The 17,215-nt window shown below is 45.0% G+C and overlaps 1 protein-coding gene across 23 annotated transcripts in view; it reads right to left on the reverse strand.

Annotated features, from left to right (window-relative positions):
* The window catches only part of LOC115155638 (microtubule-associated protein 2), a 180,592-nt gene that overhangs the window by 36,414 nt on the left and 126,963 nt on the right, over positions 1–17,215 (reverse strand). For 17 of the 23 annotated variants that reach the window (XM_029702454.1, XM_029702472.1, XM_029702471.1 and 14 more), the window contains 4 exons: positions 8,315–8,401; positions 7,195–7,272; positions 5,359–5,580; positions 1,150–1,464 (listed from right to left, as the gene is read on the reverse strand). In XM_029702454.1, the coding sequence (XP_029558314.1) occupies positions 1,150–1,464; positions 5,359–5,580; positions 7,195–7,272; positions 8,315–8,401 (702 nt within the window). Of the gene's footprint in view, positions 1–132; positions 346–1,149; positions 1,468–5,334; positions 5,581–7,194; positions 7,273–8,314; positions 8,402–17,215 lie in introns of those variants that run through there. The other 6 variants (XM_029702466.1, XM_029702465.1, XM_029702470.1 and 3 more) reach the window with 6 other exon arrangements.

Raw genomic sequence — 17,215 nt, forward strand, 5'->3', positions numbered from 1 at the left:
GGTTTTGCTTCAACATTCAGCTATTAAAGGTAGGCTACTTTGTTTTAGGTCAGCCATTTTAACCAGGGCCAGCCATACTATCACATACACAGGCAAAGCTCTGCTCCAGACTCACAGCCTGTTATCACTTACTGTAGCACAATACAAAGAACATCGCGCATCACTGAGGCAGGACAGGAGCATGAGGCAGAACCCATGAGGCGGAACCCACTCACTGATGGACGGAACAATGGCATGGAACGTGACGGAACGTTATGGAACCGGAATGACGGAACCGGAATGTGCAGGCAGCCATGGCGTTGATGGATGAGAAGAACCAAGCAATGAGAAATGGAAGCGACGACTTTACATATCTAAGAAAGGGTAAAATAATAGCCTTTCTGTCATTCTTTCTAGGCTTTATGGAGAAATCCTAATGATTTGCATTTAGCTAAATGTCTGCTTTACACCCTGATTTATGATTTTTGATTACATATTCAACTATTACCTTTGAGGACAATGTACAATCATCTATCATCATATTTTGCTAGAATAAGTTGTATAACTTCTAATTTTATTACAAGTCGTTAGTGTAAGGTTATTAAGATCAACTAAGACATAAATATATTTCAACAATAGGAAAAATGACAGAATAACACTATTGACACAATATCTAAAAGATGAAAACCAGTGAAATGGCAATAAAAACACTTGATATTGATATTATTACGAAACAGCTGAATCCAATAGAGAACGAGTGATTTACATGCTATAGAAATGAGGCATTTTAATGGCAAACATCACTGGCAGAAAGACACTGAGCAATGGGTTAACACCAATGAGACATCAATACATCGGTAAGTAGCATCAGAGAAGGGAAAGCTTGGTTGGGAGGATCGGCGACATTTCATTAATACACAGACACGAAAAGCCCGGCCTCAAAAACTGCAGCTAAAAACTGAAAACAAAAGCAAAGAGAAAGCAAAAAGGAGGAATCAGGAAGAAAGTTTTAAAACATGGCTCCTAGCTTTCACCTGTGTTGCCTTGCAGCCTTTAGCAGAGCGTAGCGGGGGGGGGGGGTATTCCCTTAAAGCCTAAATTATATTATTGTCTACACACAATACAATAACATGCAGCCTGGGAGAGGAGAGAGAGGACAGACAGACACACCTTCCGCAGGACTCTCCTCCTCCCCCTCAGCCTCTGCCACCTCCTCCTCTTTCTCCTCCACCCTCCTGTCAGGGCCTTCTGGGGCGGCACTAGCTGCCTCGGCCTGCACGGGTGGCACAGTATGGGCCTCGCCTATGGCCTCTGCCTGTTCTAAGGGCTCGGCTGGGGGGCTGTCCAGCTCAGGCTCATCCCCACTCCACAGCTCCTCAAGAGCTGCCACGATTTCTGCTGCTGCCCCTTCCATCTCCTCCTCCTCCAACATCAACACCTCTTCCTCCTCCTCCTCGAATGTGTCTGTAAGAGCCTCGACGGTCTCTACTTTGTATAAAAGAAGTAGACATCAAGACTACGGGTTGGCAACACAGACTTGGGTTACATAGGTACAAATCGGTGGGACACTTTCAGCTCTGTAAAGGTGGCTCACGGTGTATACTGTATAGAATCTATTGTAGACAGAGATAGATGCACTGGTCACAGATGTTGTAGCGTATGAGTGAGTGATGTTTCTCCCCCGGTCATGTGGTTTGTTTGGGTTTGGACTGTATGGGATGTTTTGGATCATAGAGTTTAAGCATGCAGAGGCTTTTCTTTATATTAAAGATATAAAATCATCCTGAAAGAAAGATAGATACTGGTCCAGCACACTGTTGAAAATTCTTGTAGTTTTATTGAGTGCAATTGTGACAGCGTGAACCCAAAGGTCTTCGTCAGGCTACAAAATAACCCTCACCTCTGTCTGTAAAATCTGCTGTGGATCGATGTTATCAAAATGCACACAATGGCCATAGTTTGTCTCTCTCTGTCACACACACACCATGCCGACACACCACATCAGGCTATTTCCATTCAAACATACCTTTATCAGTAAGAAAATGCATGCGTGATACACCATAACAGTCTTTTGCAAGCAAAGTTGTGTACTGTAGCTATACATACAGTACATTCTACACTAAGTGGACTTGGCCTTCCCATTGTCAGTTGAGAGAAGAGCCACAGAAATATATCAGAAATCCTACTCTCACCGCATCCAAGTTCTGTAACCATAACCTGAGTTGATCAGTCAGTCAGCATGTGATGGATTGTGGTGTGTGGGCACTATGTTCCAAAAGGGTTATTTGGCTGTCCCCATAAGAACACCATTTTATTTCCAGTTAAAACCAGTTTTGGTTTCAGGTAGAACCTTTTTTGGTTCCATGTAGAACCCTCTGTGGAAAGGGTTCTACCTGGAACCAAAACGGTTCTTCAAAGGATTCTCCTAAGGCCACAGCCAAAAAAACCTTTCAGGTTCTAGATAGTATAGTGTATGCAGAGGCAGAGACAGACAGTGGCTCCAAGGAGAACATGTCCTTTATCACTGTTCTAGGATCAGCCCTGGATCAGTAATCAAGCCTCCAAACCATTAGAAGATACGAAACAGATCCCCCAACAAGCATATCCTCACATCCTCTCTATGTGATCAGCACACACACCTAAAGTTTGATAATTCTATTGCATCTCCCTAATCCATTCCCTGTGGATAAAGGGGCTACAGTATATAGTGCTGCAGTACTGTTCTGCATGCGCAGGATGCTCTGCACAGTGATGTGCGATTGATTTCTTTAACTCTGGGCCGGGGGTGCCTCTGCTCCTAACTCCTAAGCTGTCATGCTGACGATGAGGTGCAAATTCAGATTCTGAAATCCTGCTTAGAGGCAGAAAGATGCTGCTCAACCCAACAGGCTTTATGCGGCAGCGTTACGCCTGCCCTCGCCAGGGTTTTATATTACGCCAGGCGTCTGGGCTGCTGTGTGTCTGTGTGTGTGTCTGTGTGTGCGTGTCTGTGTGTGTGTCTGTGTGTGTTTGTCTGTGGAGCAGGGCAGTGACTGGATGTGGCAGCAGTGTACAGCCTGCTGGGTCACATCACAGCAGGGGCACTCTCTGCACAGGGAGAGGAGATCTAGAGGAGGACTGATGCCTTATGGCGTCCGCACGCTTCTCGGCCGAAACAGTTTGGAACAGTTAGTGCATACAGTATATTATGATGACATTTTGTGACATTTTTGTTCGTTTTGAACTTTGGCTAGAGTTTTTATGGCTGTTCAGGCACACACATTTTTTTCTTGAGGCAAGCCTAAGTCGGTAGCCGAAGACTACGCCCCCTTGTTGGCGATTTGGTAAATAGTAGGGTTTCTTCAATGAAGTGCCTATTGTCATTCAACGAGAGAGCTCTCCATGGCAAAACCGTCAAACCTCAAAAAAATCTGTCATTAATTATCTTAGATTAATTATATTTTTAAGAAGTGTATACTGGCTATGGTGTCTCAAAATGGACAAACAGTACTATTGCCGCTTTTTATTCGTTTTTCAAGCAAAGGTCTTTTAAGGGAGTATGCGAGCACACTCGTTCGGTTCAGCTAGCTGAGATCGGCTAGGCACCAGCCGAACTGAAGCATGCTGACGCCTTTATACAGTCTGCAAGCTGGAGACATAGACGCGTTGTTTCTCTGTAATAATACAAGCCACCTAGAAATTTTATGAAGTTGGCTTTAGCTAGCCCACATAGGCTCCCAATCTCCCAACTAGCTACCAAGAAGCCATTTCATGCTATCAATCAAGTTTTTATTTTACTAGGCAAGTCAGTTAAGAACAAATTCTTATTTTACAATGATGGCCTACCCCGGCCAAACCCTCCCCTAACCCGGACGACGCTGGGCCAATTGTGCGCCACCCTATGGGACTCCCGATCACAGCCGGTTGTGATACAACCCGGGATTGAACCAGGGTCTGTAGTGACACCTCTAGCACTAAGATGCTGTGCCTTAGACCGCTGCGCCACTCAGGAGCCACAAGTTAGTGTTGCTAACTTGTCTAACTATCTTAGCTAGGATGCCTGTTGGCAAACTTTAGAAAAGAAAGCAATAGCTAAATGTAATGAATAAGTCTCACATTCCTTTTAATCTTTTACCCATATTTTAGCAGATGCAGAGAAGCATATTTAGTTTCTTTAAAAAAATAAACTGCAGTCAGGAGGATACAGACAGCTCAAGAGATATGCTTGGATATGCAGAAAAATATACATATTTTTTACATAGAATTAAGCATATTAATTATGGCTCTATATTGCAAAAAGCTGTTTCAGGTGTTTGAAAAGTGTAAAATTGCAGGGGACCAAGCCACCTTCCGGATCACCCCCTCAGATGTTTGTGGTACATGGAGCCACTTCATCCAGCCTACTACAGAAAACATTAACTTCAGCCTTGATGAGGTGCTAAGTAAGGACTTGTCTTTGTCAACTAATACTATAAGCCTTTTGGAGTTGTGAGAGAGCGTATTGAGAGTGTGTGTGCTGTGTGTCCTCTGAGAGCATGTGTGTGTATTTGCAGTGCAGTGTGTGTGTGTTGAGCTGAACATCGTCCTGTGGATCCGGTGATCTACAACGTGTGTGTGTGTGTGTGTGTGTGTGTGTGTGTGTGTGTGTGTGTGTGTGTGTGTGTGTGTGTGTGTGTGTGTGTGTGTGTGTGTGTGTGTGTGTGTGTGTGTATGATCGAGTGGTGGGACACATGAGAAGGGAGGGCTCAGGGATGAGTTTGTCTTTGAGGGAGCGATGACAGACAGAGACATAACACATGGCATGAAGATGTCACAGACCGGTCGAGAGGAAAACATGTGCATGGAACAAGTCTTAGTTCATGCACAACAATCTTCTGTATATTGCTGCAAGCCATTTGGACCACAGCAAGTCCTGCGCCTGCATGCCACTCTGATTACGTGATATGCATTTGGCTTTTTTTTTTTACCTGTATGCATAAACATTTTATGATATGCATCCTTGCAAGTATGCACATGTAGGTTTAAGAATTTTCTCAGCCAAATTTGTGTTCAAATTAAAAATGAAATCAGTTAGGTTTATATTCATCGGATCACTTTGATAAGTGATGGGATGCTTCCGGAGGCAAAGTCGACTACAGGGAACAAATGGCTTTGATTGAGATAAATCACAACAAACTAGATCATCTAAACATCACAAAACATGAAAGTGCTCAGATTCTTTGAACTAATTGACACCACAGGGACACAAACAAACACACGGACGGACGGACAGAAAGACGGAGGTTATTGGTCGAACCACAGAAAAGGGGGATCGGGGGTAAAAGAGAGGGAGAAAGAGGAAGGAAGAAGGGAAGATAGGAAGGAAGAATGGCGTACGTAGAGGAACCATGCGCGGTTCACCTTGGATCTGTCTAAAGGCAGCGGCCGGCACTGAGGGCCGAGAGGAGACAGAGCGATCCCACTCAGGGCTGAACAAGGGGTGATCATAGTATTCCTCGTCAGAGTGGTAGGGGTCATCCTCGGGCATAGACACAGAGATGGAGGGGGCGAGGAACTTGCACCTCTCCCGAGAATTTTGGAAGTGGTGGAGAGGGCAGGCCTCCTCCTCCTCATCCCCTACATCTACAAACAACAGACACACAGGAGAAGAACGTACTGCAGGGGAAATCTGGACACACAAAGAGAGAGAGGCAGACAGGGAGAGGGAGAGGGAAAGACACACAGAGAAACAAACAGGGAGGGAAAGAAATTGAGGAAGGGGAAGGGGGAGGGAGGTAGAGGGACAAACAACAGACACACAGGAGAAGAACGTACTGCAGGGGAAATCTGGACACACACAGAGAAACACACAGGGAGGGAGGGAGGGAGGGAGGGAGGGAGGGAGGGAGGGAGGGACTTAGAGTTGGGGAGAAAGAGAGAGACTGATGAGAGCGAGGAAGAGAAAGTAGTAGAGATAAAGAGAAAAAAGATTGAGAGAACAAGGGAAAACTAAGACAAAGGGTGAAAGAGAGAGAGAGAGAGAGAGAGAGAGAGAGAGAGAGAGAGAGAGAGAGAGAGAGAGAGAGAGAGAAGCAACAAGACAAAGACACAGGACAGTGACCAGCAACTGAAAGTGACTGAGTTTGGGGTCTGCCATAATCAGAGAGAAGATGGGACCACATAGTCAGAACAATTTAACAGTGACCGTGATGTAAAGCAATGTAACAATGACATCCATTGAAAGCTAGTGTTATTGGGCAAAGTGCTGTGGGCCGACAACTTTGCTTGCTGGCTGATGTATTTACTCACTGCCCTGAGTAAAACAGTGGTGCCAAGGTGTTCTTTTATAAACATACTTCAATTTCTATATGAATTGATAAAGATATTTAAATATAAGGGAGATTGCTACGTAATAAGATAGGAACAGAGGGAGTTTACATTTTCTGAACATCAGGAAGCTATGTAGCTAACATGTAAATTCAACCACCAGTCTGTCTGAGCATGGCTGGTTCCTCCCACAATCTCTGTCATAGGTCACATGTCCACTGCAGTCAGACTTGACTAAACAAACACAGATCAGGTCAGGCACGATCAGAAACAAACCAGGAAGACAAACAAGCATGGGCAGAGAACAAGGAAAAACTAACAAGAAGACATGCTTAAACACAGGACAGAAGAATAAAGACAAATACACATAAGTGGAAACAAGAGAGGTTAGGAAGGCAAACAGGCTACCAGAGTTATATCTGCAAGGACAGGAGGGGTGGATGATGAAAGTCAGGGGAGAGGAAGGATGCCGGTGGGGGGTGAGGAAGAGTGAGGATGGGTGAGGTCATGTGAAGGTCATGCACTGGCATTCCAAGACGAATGGTCAGGGAAGGGGGGAGGATGAAGGAGTATGGGCTTGTGGATGGATGGATTGAGGTAAAGAAGTGATAGAGGTGAAAGCATTTCTAAATCCGTGGTAAAAAGGAAAATGAGGAGAAGGGAGAGGACTTCTGTTCAAAGAGAATGAATGTCTAAGAAACACTTCCTGTGTTTGGTTTCCTGTTTCTGTGTAACCATATGACCCAGGTCGGGAGCCTCTGTGATTGGTTCTTCTGAAGGTGACATATACAGTATCCTCCAATGGGGCAGAGGAATGGTGTTCCAACTCGTCTCAGCACGGTCAAATACAACTCCACTTCACATTCACTCATGATGATAACACATCTCTCTCTCATCACTCTCTCCCTCATCTCTCTCTATAGACCTTACCTTGATCCAGGGGTCCGAAGCAGTGTTCAGCAGCAGGTGAGGGAGGAGGGGAGGGAGGCAGGTTCGCCGTGTCTTCAACTACAGAAAACCAGACAGAGGGAGACAATGTATAGGGAGTGACGTTTGGAAACAGCTAGTGGGTGTGTATCTGTGCATTATGGTCTGTGTGTGTGTGTCGAGGTAGTAGTTGATGAAGCCTGGAGTCTCTCTCTCTCTCACTCCCTACCTCTCTCTCCCTCCCTCTCTCTCTCTCTCTCTCCCTCCCTCTCTCTCCCTACCTCTCTCTCTCTCCCTACCTCTCTCTCTCTCTCGCTCTCCTCCTACCTACCTCTCTCTCCCTACCTACCTACCTTTCTCTCTCTCTCTCTCTACGTACCTCTCTCTCTCCCTACCAACCTCTCTCTCTCTCATCTCTCTCATCTCTCCCTACCTCTCTCTCTGGTTAATCCTTTAAAGCTCCTCTGAAAGTCACTGTAAATAGTAAAGATGTGAATAAATACTATAATGGCTGTTTTCTGCTGAGTAATTCCTCCAATGAGCATTCTCTGATGGAAATGTGATGAACTGTAATAGTGAATTAGCTAACAGTAGTAATACAAGTACATTACAGGCATCCTTATAAAGCAATTCAGAATAAAAAAAAAACAGCATAGTCCTTACAACCTTCCCTTCAGTGACGTCAAGGCTGGCTCACACACTAACCCTCCATAGATGTATGATGCCATAGATGTGCTGACAGACAGACGTCGCATCCGGGGATAGAGAGAGGCTACTACATGTTTAGGGTCAGTGTTGCTATGTGGCCTCCAGAGGGCTGATCTGGGATAAGCTCTGCTCTGGGTTTACTCCCCCAGCACTACCACCATGGTAGATCTACTCTGACAGCTGTCCGGACCTGACACGGATCTCTAACCCCTACACTCATACACCCCAACAGCACCATTTCTGTCCACTGACATCGGCCAAAAGGACCTCTTGTTTCACACTCAGAATCGCTATGCTTCCTCTGGAGGGGTGGGGAGGGCCGGCACATGTCAAGAGTGTGTGTGTGTGTGTGTGTGTGTGTGTGTGTGTGTGTGTGTGTGTGTGTGTGTGTGTGTGTGTGTGTGTGTGTGTGTACCTGAAGGCAGTCTTGTCTCCTGTTCTCCTTTCAGTACTGCCACTGCCTCGGCTGTCACCTCCTGCACGATCCGCGCAGACACTTGCTCTGTGACACACACACACACACACACACACACACACACGCACAAACACAGTCGTCAGTGACATGTCTAAACCAACCATATCTTGTCAATCATAGTATGTCAATTAAATATTAACTTAAGATCTGTCCTTATTGATTGATAATGCATTTAATGATTGCTTTCTGTCTATCTAAGGCTGATTATAATTTTTTGGGGTTCTCTGCATATTAAACAATCTATTCTTCAATCTATACTTGGAGCATTGGCAGCGTTCTAACTGCAGAAATCGCCATGGAAACACAGCTTCAGGCAGGAAGACAGCAGCCACAACTACTGGCCAATCAGAAATGGTCTTGGGCCTGGGCCTGTGATTGGCAGATAACTTTGAGCCAACAATTGTGTGGTCTGCCCAGGGTCGTACTAACTATGAGCCAAACAAAGCAAAGGAAGCATGTTTCGTTTTTTCGTTGCAAAATGTTTTGCTACGGTGTGCACTAACGAATACGACCCAGATACCTTCCACTGGTCAGAAACTATTTAATGTCGATGATGTCTTTACCCATTAGACCTACAGATGTAGGATCTTAATTTGATCACTATTTTGTTGCTTAGAATTTTCCTGCACAGCAGTAGTGTACTCGAGGTTTAAAAACTGTCAGACATTATTTGTCCTAACATAAAATGTTTTTGACGAAGCAAAGGTGGGGAGCTCTGGTGGAGCGTCGCACATTAAGGAAAAAAATTTGCAGCGCATATGATGCTGTTCTAACACACGTGCAATGATGTCCAAGGGAAATAAACAGTATTCATTGTTTGCGGGAATGTCTTTGTTGTTGTAATAATGCAAACCGACGTGGTACTTTCACCATTAAGGATTCCAGTTTTAACGTTAGCTAGTGCTAGTCGGCTGTATTTCTCCTTCTATAGCAGTGGTTCCCAACCAAGGGTACTAGGACCTATCCACAGGGTGTACTTGAGAAGACTCATGAGACCATAGGCCTACTGGTCAAATGAACATGAGGGGTTACATTCAGGGCTACACCGGGCAGAGCAAAATTCTGTTGGTGGTACAGTAACCAAAAAAGATCAACCACAGTTCAATAGCTTGGTCTCAATCTTCTTTCTAAATGGTGAGTCAAACATGTTTTCAGCTCTTTTATTTCCATAACTGATCATTTTCTCATGGCTCTCTCATCTCTCTGCAGCAGACATATAGTGAGCAATATGTTTGGAACATTGAATCGCAATAACGTCGCAGTATCAAATCGCAATACATATCGTAGATGGCACCTAAGTATCGTGAGGTCCCTGGCACTTCCCAGGCCTAGTGTGTGCATGTGTGTGGGTAGGGTTTGTGGATATACAGTATGTTGTAGTTGGACAGCCATACATCCATGATTCCTGTGCATATGGACTCCAATATATACTGTACATCCATATCATGTCCTTTATATTACATTCATGAGTTTCACTGTCATCATTTAGTGTTTTTCAGAATGTCAGTCTTATAAACCGTGTAATTGACATGGCAACAGTGTATTTCAGTGGGAATAGTTAGTTGGCGGTGGAGAACTTTGGTGGTCACGACGTGGAGCTGTTTCAGGACCATTTTCCACCCACCAGACACACTCGCTCATGTATGCGCGCATGCATGCGCACACACACACACGAAGGCACACACACGTGTACCAACACACACACAAACATGTCTTCTGGGAACACTCACACAGCACACTCACCCACTCAAATTATCCTGCTTTCTGTGGCTCCATTTCAGAGTGAAAAGGAGAGTGTCATACAGACATTGACAAATACGTACCACTGCCAAACCCAAGTGTCATTGCAGTCAATTTAATCCAATCAACACAAAATTATTCAAGAAAACGTGAAAACCTGAAAGAGTCTGTTTTAACAACTTCAGTAGAAGTTATACATGCCAAGTAGTCTCAAACTAGCTGGAAAATAGAACAAAACAATCGATACTGAAAATCTAGGACCATCAATTAACACCCTCAGATCACCCTGAGATCAAGATCATAAAACTGGATTTCATGTCTTCAATGTCAATCTCTCTTCAACCCAGTAATGTTGTGCCTGATGTACTGAACAAAAATATAAATGCAAGAAGCAACAATTTCAATTATTTATTTATTTATTTTTATTTCACCTTTATTTAACCAGGTAGACCAGTTGAGAACAAGTTCTCATTTACAACTGTGACCTGACCAAGATAAAGCAAAGCAGTGCGACAAAAACAACAACACAGAGTTACACATGGGATAAACAAATGTACAGTCAGTAACAGGCCATAGTGGCGAATTAATTACAATTTAGCAATTAACACTGGAGTGATATATGGGCAGATGAGGATGTGCAAGTAGAAATACTGGTGTGCAGAAGAGCAGAAAAACAAAAACAAATATGGGGATGAGGTAGATAGTTGGTTGAATGGGCTAATTACAGATGGGCTGTGTACAGCTGCAGCGATCGATAAGCTGCTCTGACAGCTGACGCTTAAAGTTAGTGAGGGAGATATAAGACTCCAACTTCAGTGATTTTTGCAATTCGTTCCAGTCATTGGCAGCAGAGAACTGGAAGGAAAGGTGGCCAAAGTAGGTGTTGGCTATGGGGATGACCAGTGAAATGTACCTGCTGGAGCGTGTGCTACGGGTGGGTGTTGCTATGGTGACCTGTGAGCTGAGATAAGGTAGGATAGTCAGTTTTACGTGGGTATGTTTGGCAGCATGACTGAAGGAGGCTTTGTTGTGAAATAAGAAGCCGATTCAAGATTTAACTTTGGATTGGAGATGCTTAATGTTTCTGTAAGCAGAGTTTAGAGTCTAGCCAGACACCTAGGTATTTATAATTGTCCACATATTCTAAGTCAGAACCGTCCAGAGTAGTGATGCCAGTCAGGTGGGCAGGTGCGGGCAGCGATCGTTTAAAGAGCATGCATTTTGTTTTACTAGAATTTAAGAGCAGTTGGAGGCCACAGAAGGAGTGTTGTATGACGTTGAAGCTCATTTGAAGGTTTGTTAACACAGTGTCCAAAGAAGGGCCAGATGTATACAGAATGGTGTCGTCTGCATAGAGGTGGATTAAAGAATCACCGCAGCAAGAGCGACATCATTGATATATACAGAGAAAAGAATCGGCCCACGAATTTAATCTTGTGGCACCCCCATAGAGACTGCCAGAGGTCCGGACAACAGGCCCTCCGATTTGACACACTGAATTCTATCTGAGAAGTAATTAGTGAACCAGGCGAGGCAGCCATTAGAGAAGCCAAGGCTGTTGAGTCTGCCGATAAGAATACGGTGATTGACAGAGTCGAAAGCCTTGGCCAGGTCAATGAAGACGGCTGCACAGTATTATCTTTTATCGATGGCAGTTATGATATCGTTTAGGACCTTGAGCATGGCTGAGGTGCAACTGTGACCAGCTCGGAAACCAGATTGCATAGAGGAGAAGGTCCGTTGGGATTCAAAATGGTAGGTGAGCTGTTTGTTCACTTGGCTTTCAAAGACTTTAGAAAGGCAGGGCAGGATGGATATAGGTCTGTAACAGTTTGGGTCTAGAGTGTCTCCCCCTTTGAACAGGGGGATGACCATGGCCGCTTTCCAATCTTTAGGAATCTCAGATGATATGAAAGAGAGGTTGAACAGACTAGTAATAGGGGTTGCAACAATGGCGGCAGATCATTTTAGGAAGAGAGGGTCCAGATTATCTAGCCTAGCTGATTTGTAGGGATCCAGATTTCGCAGTTCTTTCAAAACATCAGCTGTCTGGATTTGGTTGAAGGAGAAGCGGAGGGGGGCTTGGGCCAGTTGCTGTGGGGGGTGCAGAGATGTTGGCCGGGGTTGGGGTAGCCAGGTGGAAAGCATGGCCAGCCATAGAGAAATGCTTATTGAAATTCTCGATTATCGTGGATTTATCAGTGGTAACAGTATTTCCTAGTCTCAGTGCAGTGGGCAGCTGGGAGGAGGTACTCTTATTCTCCATGGACTTTACAGTGTCCCAAAACTTTTTGGAATTAGTGCTGCAGGATGCTAATTTCTGTTTGAAAAAGCAAGCATTTGCTTTCCTAACTGATTGTGTGTATTGGTTCCTGACTTCCCTGAATAGTTGCATATCGCAGGGACTACTCGATGCTAGTGTAGTATGCCACAGGGTGTTTTTGTGCTGGTCAAGGGCAGTCAAGTTTGGAGTGAACCAAAAGCTATATCTGTTCTTAGTTCTACATTTTTTGAATGGGGCATGCTTATTTAAGATAGTGAGGAAAGCACTTTGAAAGAACAACCAGGCATCCTCTTCTGACGGGATGAGGTCAATATCCTTCCAGGATACTTGGGCAAGGTCAATTAGAAAGGCCTGCACGCAGAAGTGTTTTCGGGAGCGTTTGACAGTGATGAGGGTTGGTTGTTTGACCCGGGGACCCATAACGGATGCAGGCAGTGAGGAAGTGATCGCTGAGATCCTGGTTGAAAACAGCAGAGGTGTATTTAGAGGGCAAGTTAGTCAGGATGATATCTATGAGCGTGCCCATGTTTATGGATTTGGGGTTTAACCTGGTAGGTTCATTGATAAATTGTGTGAGATTGATTTGTGTGAGATTGAGGGCATCAAGCTTAGATTGTAGGACGGCCGGGGTGTTAAGATGAGTCATGAGTTTACGGAGTTATAAACTCAGCAGAAAAAGAAAAGTCCCTTTTTCAGGACCTTGTCTTTCAAAGATAATTCGTAAAAATCCCAAAAACTTCACAGATCTTCATTGTAAAGGGTTTAAACACTGTTTCCCATGCTTGTTGAATGAACCATAAACAATTAATGAACATGCACCTATGGAACAGTCGTTAAGACACCAACCGTTTACAGACGGTAGGCAATTAAGGTCACAGTTATGAAAACTTAGGACACTAAAGAGGCCTTTCTACTGACTCAGAAAAACACCAAAAGAAAGTTGCCCAGGGTCCCTGCTCATCTGCGTGAACGTGCCTTAGGCGTGCTGCAAGGAGGCATGAGGACTGCAGATGTGTCCAGGGCAATAAATTGCAATGTCCGTACTGTGAGACGCCTAAGACAGTGCTACAGGGAAACAGGACGGACAGCTGATCGTCCTCGCAGTGGCAGACCACGTGTAACAACACCTGCACAGGATCGGTACATCTGAACATCACACCTGCGGGACAGGTACAGGATGGCAACAACAACTGTACGAGTTACACCAGGAATGCACAATCCCTCCATCAGTGCTCAGACTGTCCGCAATAGGCTGAGAGAGGCTGGACTGACGGCTTGTAGGCCTGTTGTAAGGCAGGTCCTCACCAGACATAACCGGCAACAACGTAGCCTATGGTCACAAACCCATCGTCGTTGGACCAGACAGGACTGGCAAAAAGTGCTCTTCACTAACGAGTCACGGTTTTGTCTCACCAGGGGTGATGGTCGGATTCGCGTTTATCATAGAAGGAATGAGCGTTACACCGAGGCCTTGTACTCTGGAGCGGGATCGATTTGGAGGTGGAGGGTCCGTCATGGTCTGGGGCGGTGTCACAGCATCATCGGACTGAGCTTGTTGTCATTGCAGGCAATCTCAACGCTGTGCGTTACAGGGAAGACATCCTCCTCCCTCATGTGGTACCGTTCCTGCAGGGTCATCCTGACATGACCCTCCAGCATGACAATGCCACCAATCATACTGCTTGTTCTGTGTGTGATTTCCTGCAAGATAGGAATGTCAGTGTTCTGCCATGGCCAGCGAAGAGCCCGGATCTCAATCCCATTGAGCACATCTGGGACCTGTTGGATCGGAGGGTGAGGGCTAGGGCCATTCCCCCCAGAAATATCTGGGAACTTGCAGGTGCCTTGGTGGAAGAGTGGGGTAACAATCTCACAGCAATAAATGGCAAATCTGGTGCAGTCCATGAGGAGGAGATGCACTGCAGTACTTAATGCAGCTGGGGGCCACACCAGATACTGACTGTTACTTTTGATTTTGACCCCCCTTTGTTCAGGAAAACATTATTCCATTTCTGTTAGTCACATGTCTGTGGAACTTGTTCAGTTTATGTCTCAGCTGTTGAATCTTGTTACGTTCATACAAATATTTACACATGTTAAGTTTGCTGAAAATAAACGCAGTTGACAGTGAGAGGACGTTTCTTTTTTTGCTGAGTTTAGTTCATATAAGGAAATCAGTCAATGGAAATAAATTCCTTAGGCCCTAATCTATGGATATCACATGACTGGGAATACAGATATGCATCTGTTGGTCATAGATACTTTTTAAAAAAATATATCAGTATCTGGTGTGATCACCATTTGCCTCATGTAGCGCGACACGTCTCCTTCACATAGAGTTGATCAGACTGTTGATTGCGGCCTGTGGAATGTTATCCCATTCCTATTCACTGGCTGTGCAAAGTTGCTGGATATTGGCGGGAACTGGAACACGTGTCATATACGTTGATCCAGAGCATCCCAAACATGCTCAATGGGTGACCCTGTTGGAGACGACGAGCATGCAAATGAGCTTTCCTGAGTCGGTTTCTGACAGTTGGTGCAGAAATTCTTTGGTTGTGCTAACTCACAGTTTCCTCAGCTGTCCAGTGGCTGGTCACAGATGATCCCTCAGGTGAAGAAGCCAGATGTGGAGGTCCTGGGCTGTTGTGGTTCTGCGGTTGTGAGGCTGGTAGGAAGTACTTGCCAAATTCTCTAAAACGACGTTGGAGGCGGCTTACGGTACAGAAATAAACATTCAATTCTCTGGCAACAGCTCTGGTGGATATTCCTGCAGTCAGCATGCCAATTGGACGCTCCCTCAAAACTTGAGACATCTGTGGCATTGTGTTGTGTGACAAAACTGAACATTTTAGAGTGGTCTTTTATTGTTCCCAGCACAAGGTGCACCTGTGTAATGATCATGCTGTTTAATCAGCTTCTTGATATGCCACACCTGTCAAGTGGATGGATTATCTTGGCAAAGGAGAAAGGCTCACTAACAGGGATGTAAACAAATTTGTGCACAACATTTGAGAGAAACAGGCTTTTTGAGGCGTATGGAACATTCATGGGATCTTTTACTTCAGCTCATGAAAGATGGGACCAACACAGATGGGACTGACTGTACTAGATGTTGCTTTTAAATTTTTGTTCAGTATAAATCTAATATGCTGAACAGGAGAGACATAAGGTGGACAGTGAGGAGAAGAAAAATAAGAGAGAAATGAACCACAGACCCACTGAGAAAGTACTGACAGATTATTGACAGATTCCTCCAAATGAAATCAAATGTATTTATAAAGCCTTTTTTACATTAGCAGATATTACAAAGTGCTTATACAGAAACCCAGCCTAAAACCCCAAACAGCAATCAATGCAGATGTAGAAGCACTGTGGCTAGGAAAAACTCCCTAGAAAGGCAGGAACCTAGGAAGAAATCTAGAGAGGAACCTCCAGCCTTCACCTCTTTGATCCCAGTCCGACTGACCTAGCAGATCAACCACACAGTGTGACATTCCAACACACACAGGAAAAGGCTGTGTCAAATGGTACCCTATTACCTATGTTGTATGCATAGGAGAAAAGGCATTTGCCATATTCAGGTTCTATTACTTTGGTTTCTATCCTGCTTCTTTTAACATGACCATAACGTCATTCTATTCTGGAGATTACAGCTTAGCTATGGTGAACTCCCTCCCTCCAGACAGACAGACAGACAGACAGACATGCACCGCTCACTCCCTCGCCTAGACAGATACCTTCTCTCCCTCGCTCTTCCCTTCTATCCCCCTCCCTTGTTCCTCCCTCCCTCCAGACAGATATGGCACCACTCCCACCCTCACCTAGACAGATTCCCTCGCTCTTCCCTTCTATCCCTCCTTCGCTCTTCCCTTCCTCTCTCTCTCCCTCCCTCCAGACAGACAGAAAGACATGCACCTCTCACACCTTCACCTAGACAGATACCTTCTCTCCCTCGCTCTTCCCTTTTATCCCTCCCTCACTCTTCCCTTCTATCCCTCCCTCCCTTGCTCTTTCCTTCCTCTCTCCCTCCCTCCAGACAGACATGCGCCGCTCTCTCCAGCACCTAGACAGATACCTTCTCTCCCTCGTCCTTGCCTTATTTCCCTCGCTCTTCCCTTCCTCTCTCCCTCCCTCCAGACCGACATGTCCCGCTCACTCCTTCACCTAGACAGATACCATCTCTCCTTTGCTCTTCCTTTCCCTCATTCCCTGCCTACCTCCTCACAGACTGGGCAGTGATGTGTCCTGCATCCAGATCAGCATAAGTCTCAAAGGCACACAACGACACAGGCTTAAACACACCTACCTCACACACACACACGCACGCACACACAGCATCACAAAGGTTTTGGGTTCATTCCAGTGAGACAACAGTTTTTACTATCTGACAGCTACACACCAGAAACACACACACAAACACATCTAATGTTAATGACAACTGTCTTCTTCAGTCTCATTTCAGCCCTTCCTGACAGAATAATGTTGAGTCAAATTAACAGTTTTCAGTGACAACTGTTACTGCTCTTAGCAAGTTTGTCTCATTGGCCTTAACACATGAATAATCAATAAAAACATGAATAAATAAAAACATATCAAAATGTATCTCAATGAAACAGCACAGCAGTATAAAATAGAAGGACAGTTATATTATAATACAAAACCACAACTAAAATCCTCACAGACATGCAGACAACACTGTACTGAGATACACTACCAGGACAGAAAAGCTTTTCTTTACCTGTACTGGTCAGACCAGTAGAGCAAAGCGACAAACTGATTCCCCTGGAGCTGAGACCTGAGGCAGCCACAGAGTC

The sequence above is a fragment of the Salmo trutta genome, chromosome 20 (assembly GCF_901001165.1).
Source record: "Salmo trutta chromosome 20, fSalTru1.1, whole genome shotgun sequence".
Classification (NCBI taxonomy): domain Eukaryota; kingdom Metazoa; phylum Chordata; class Actinopteri; order Salmoniformes; family Salmonidae; genus Salmo; species Salmo trutta.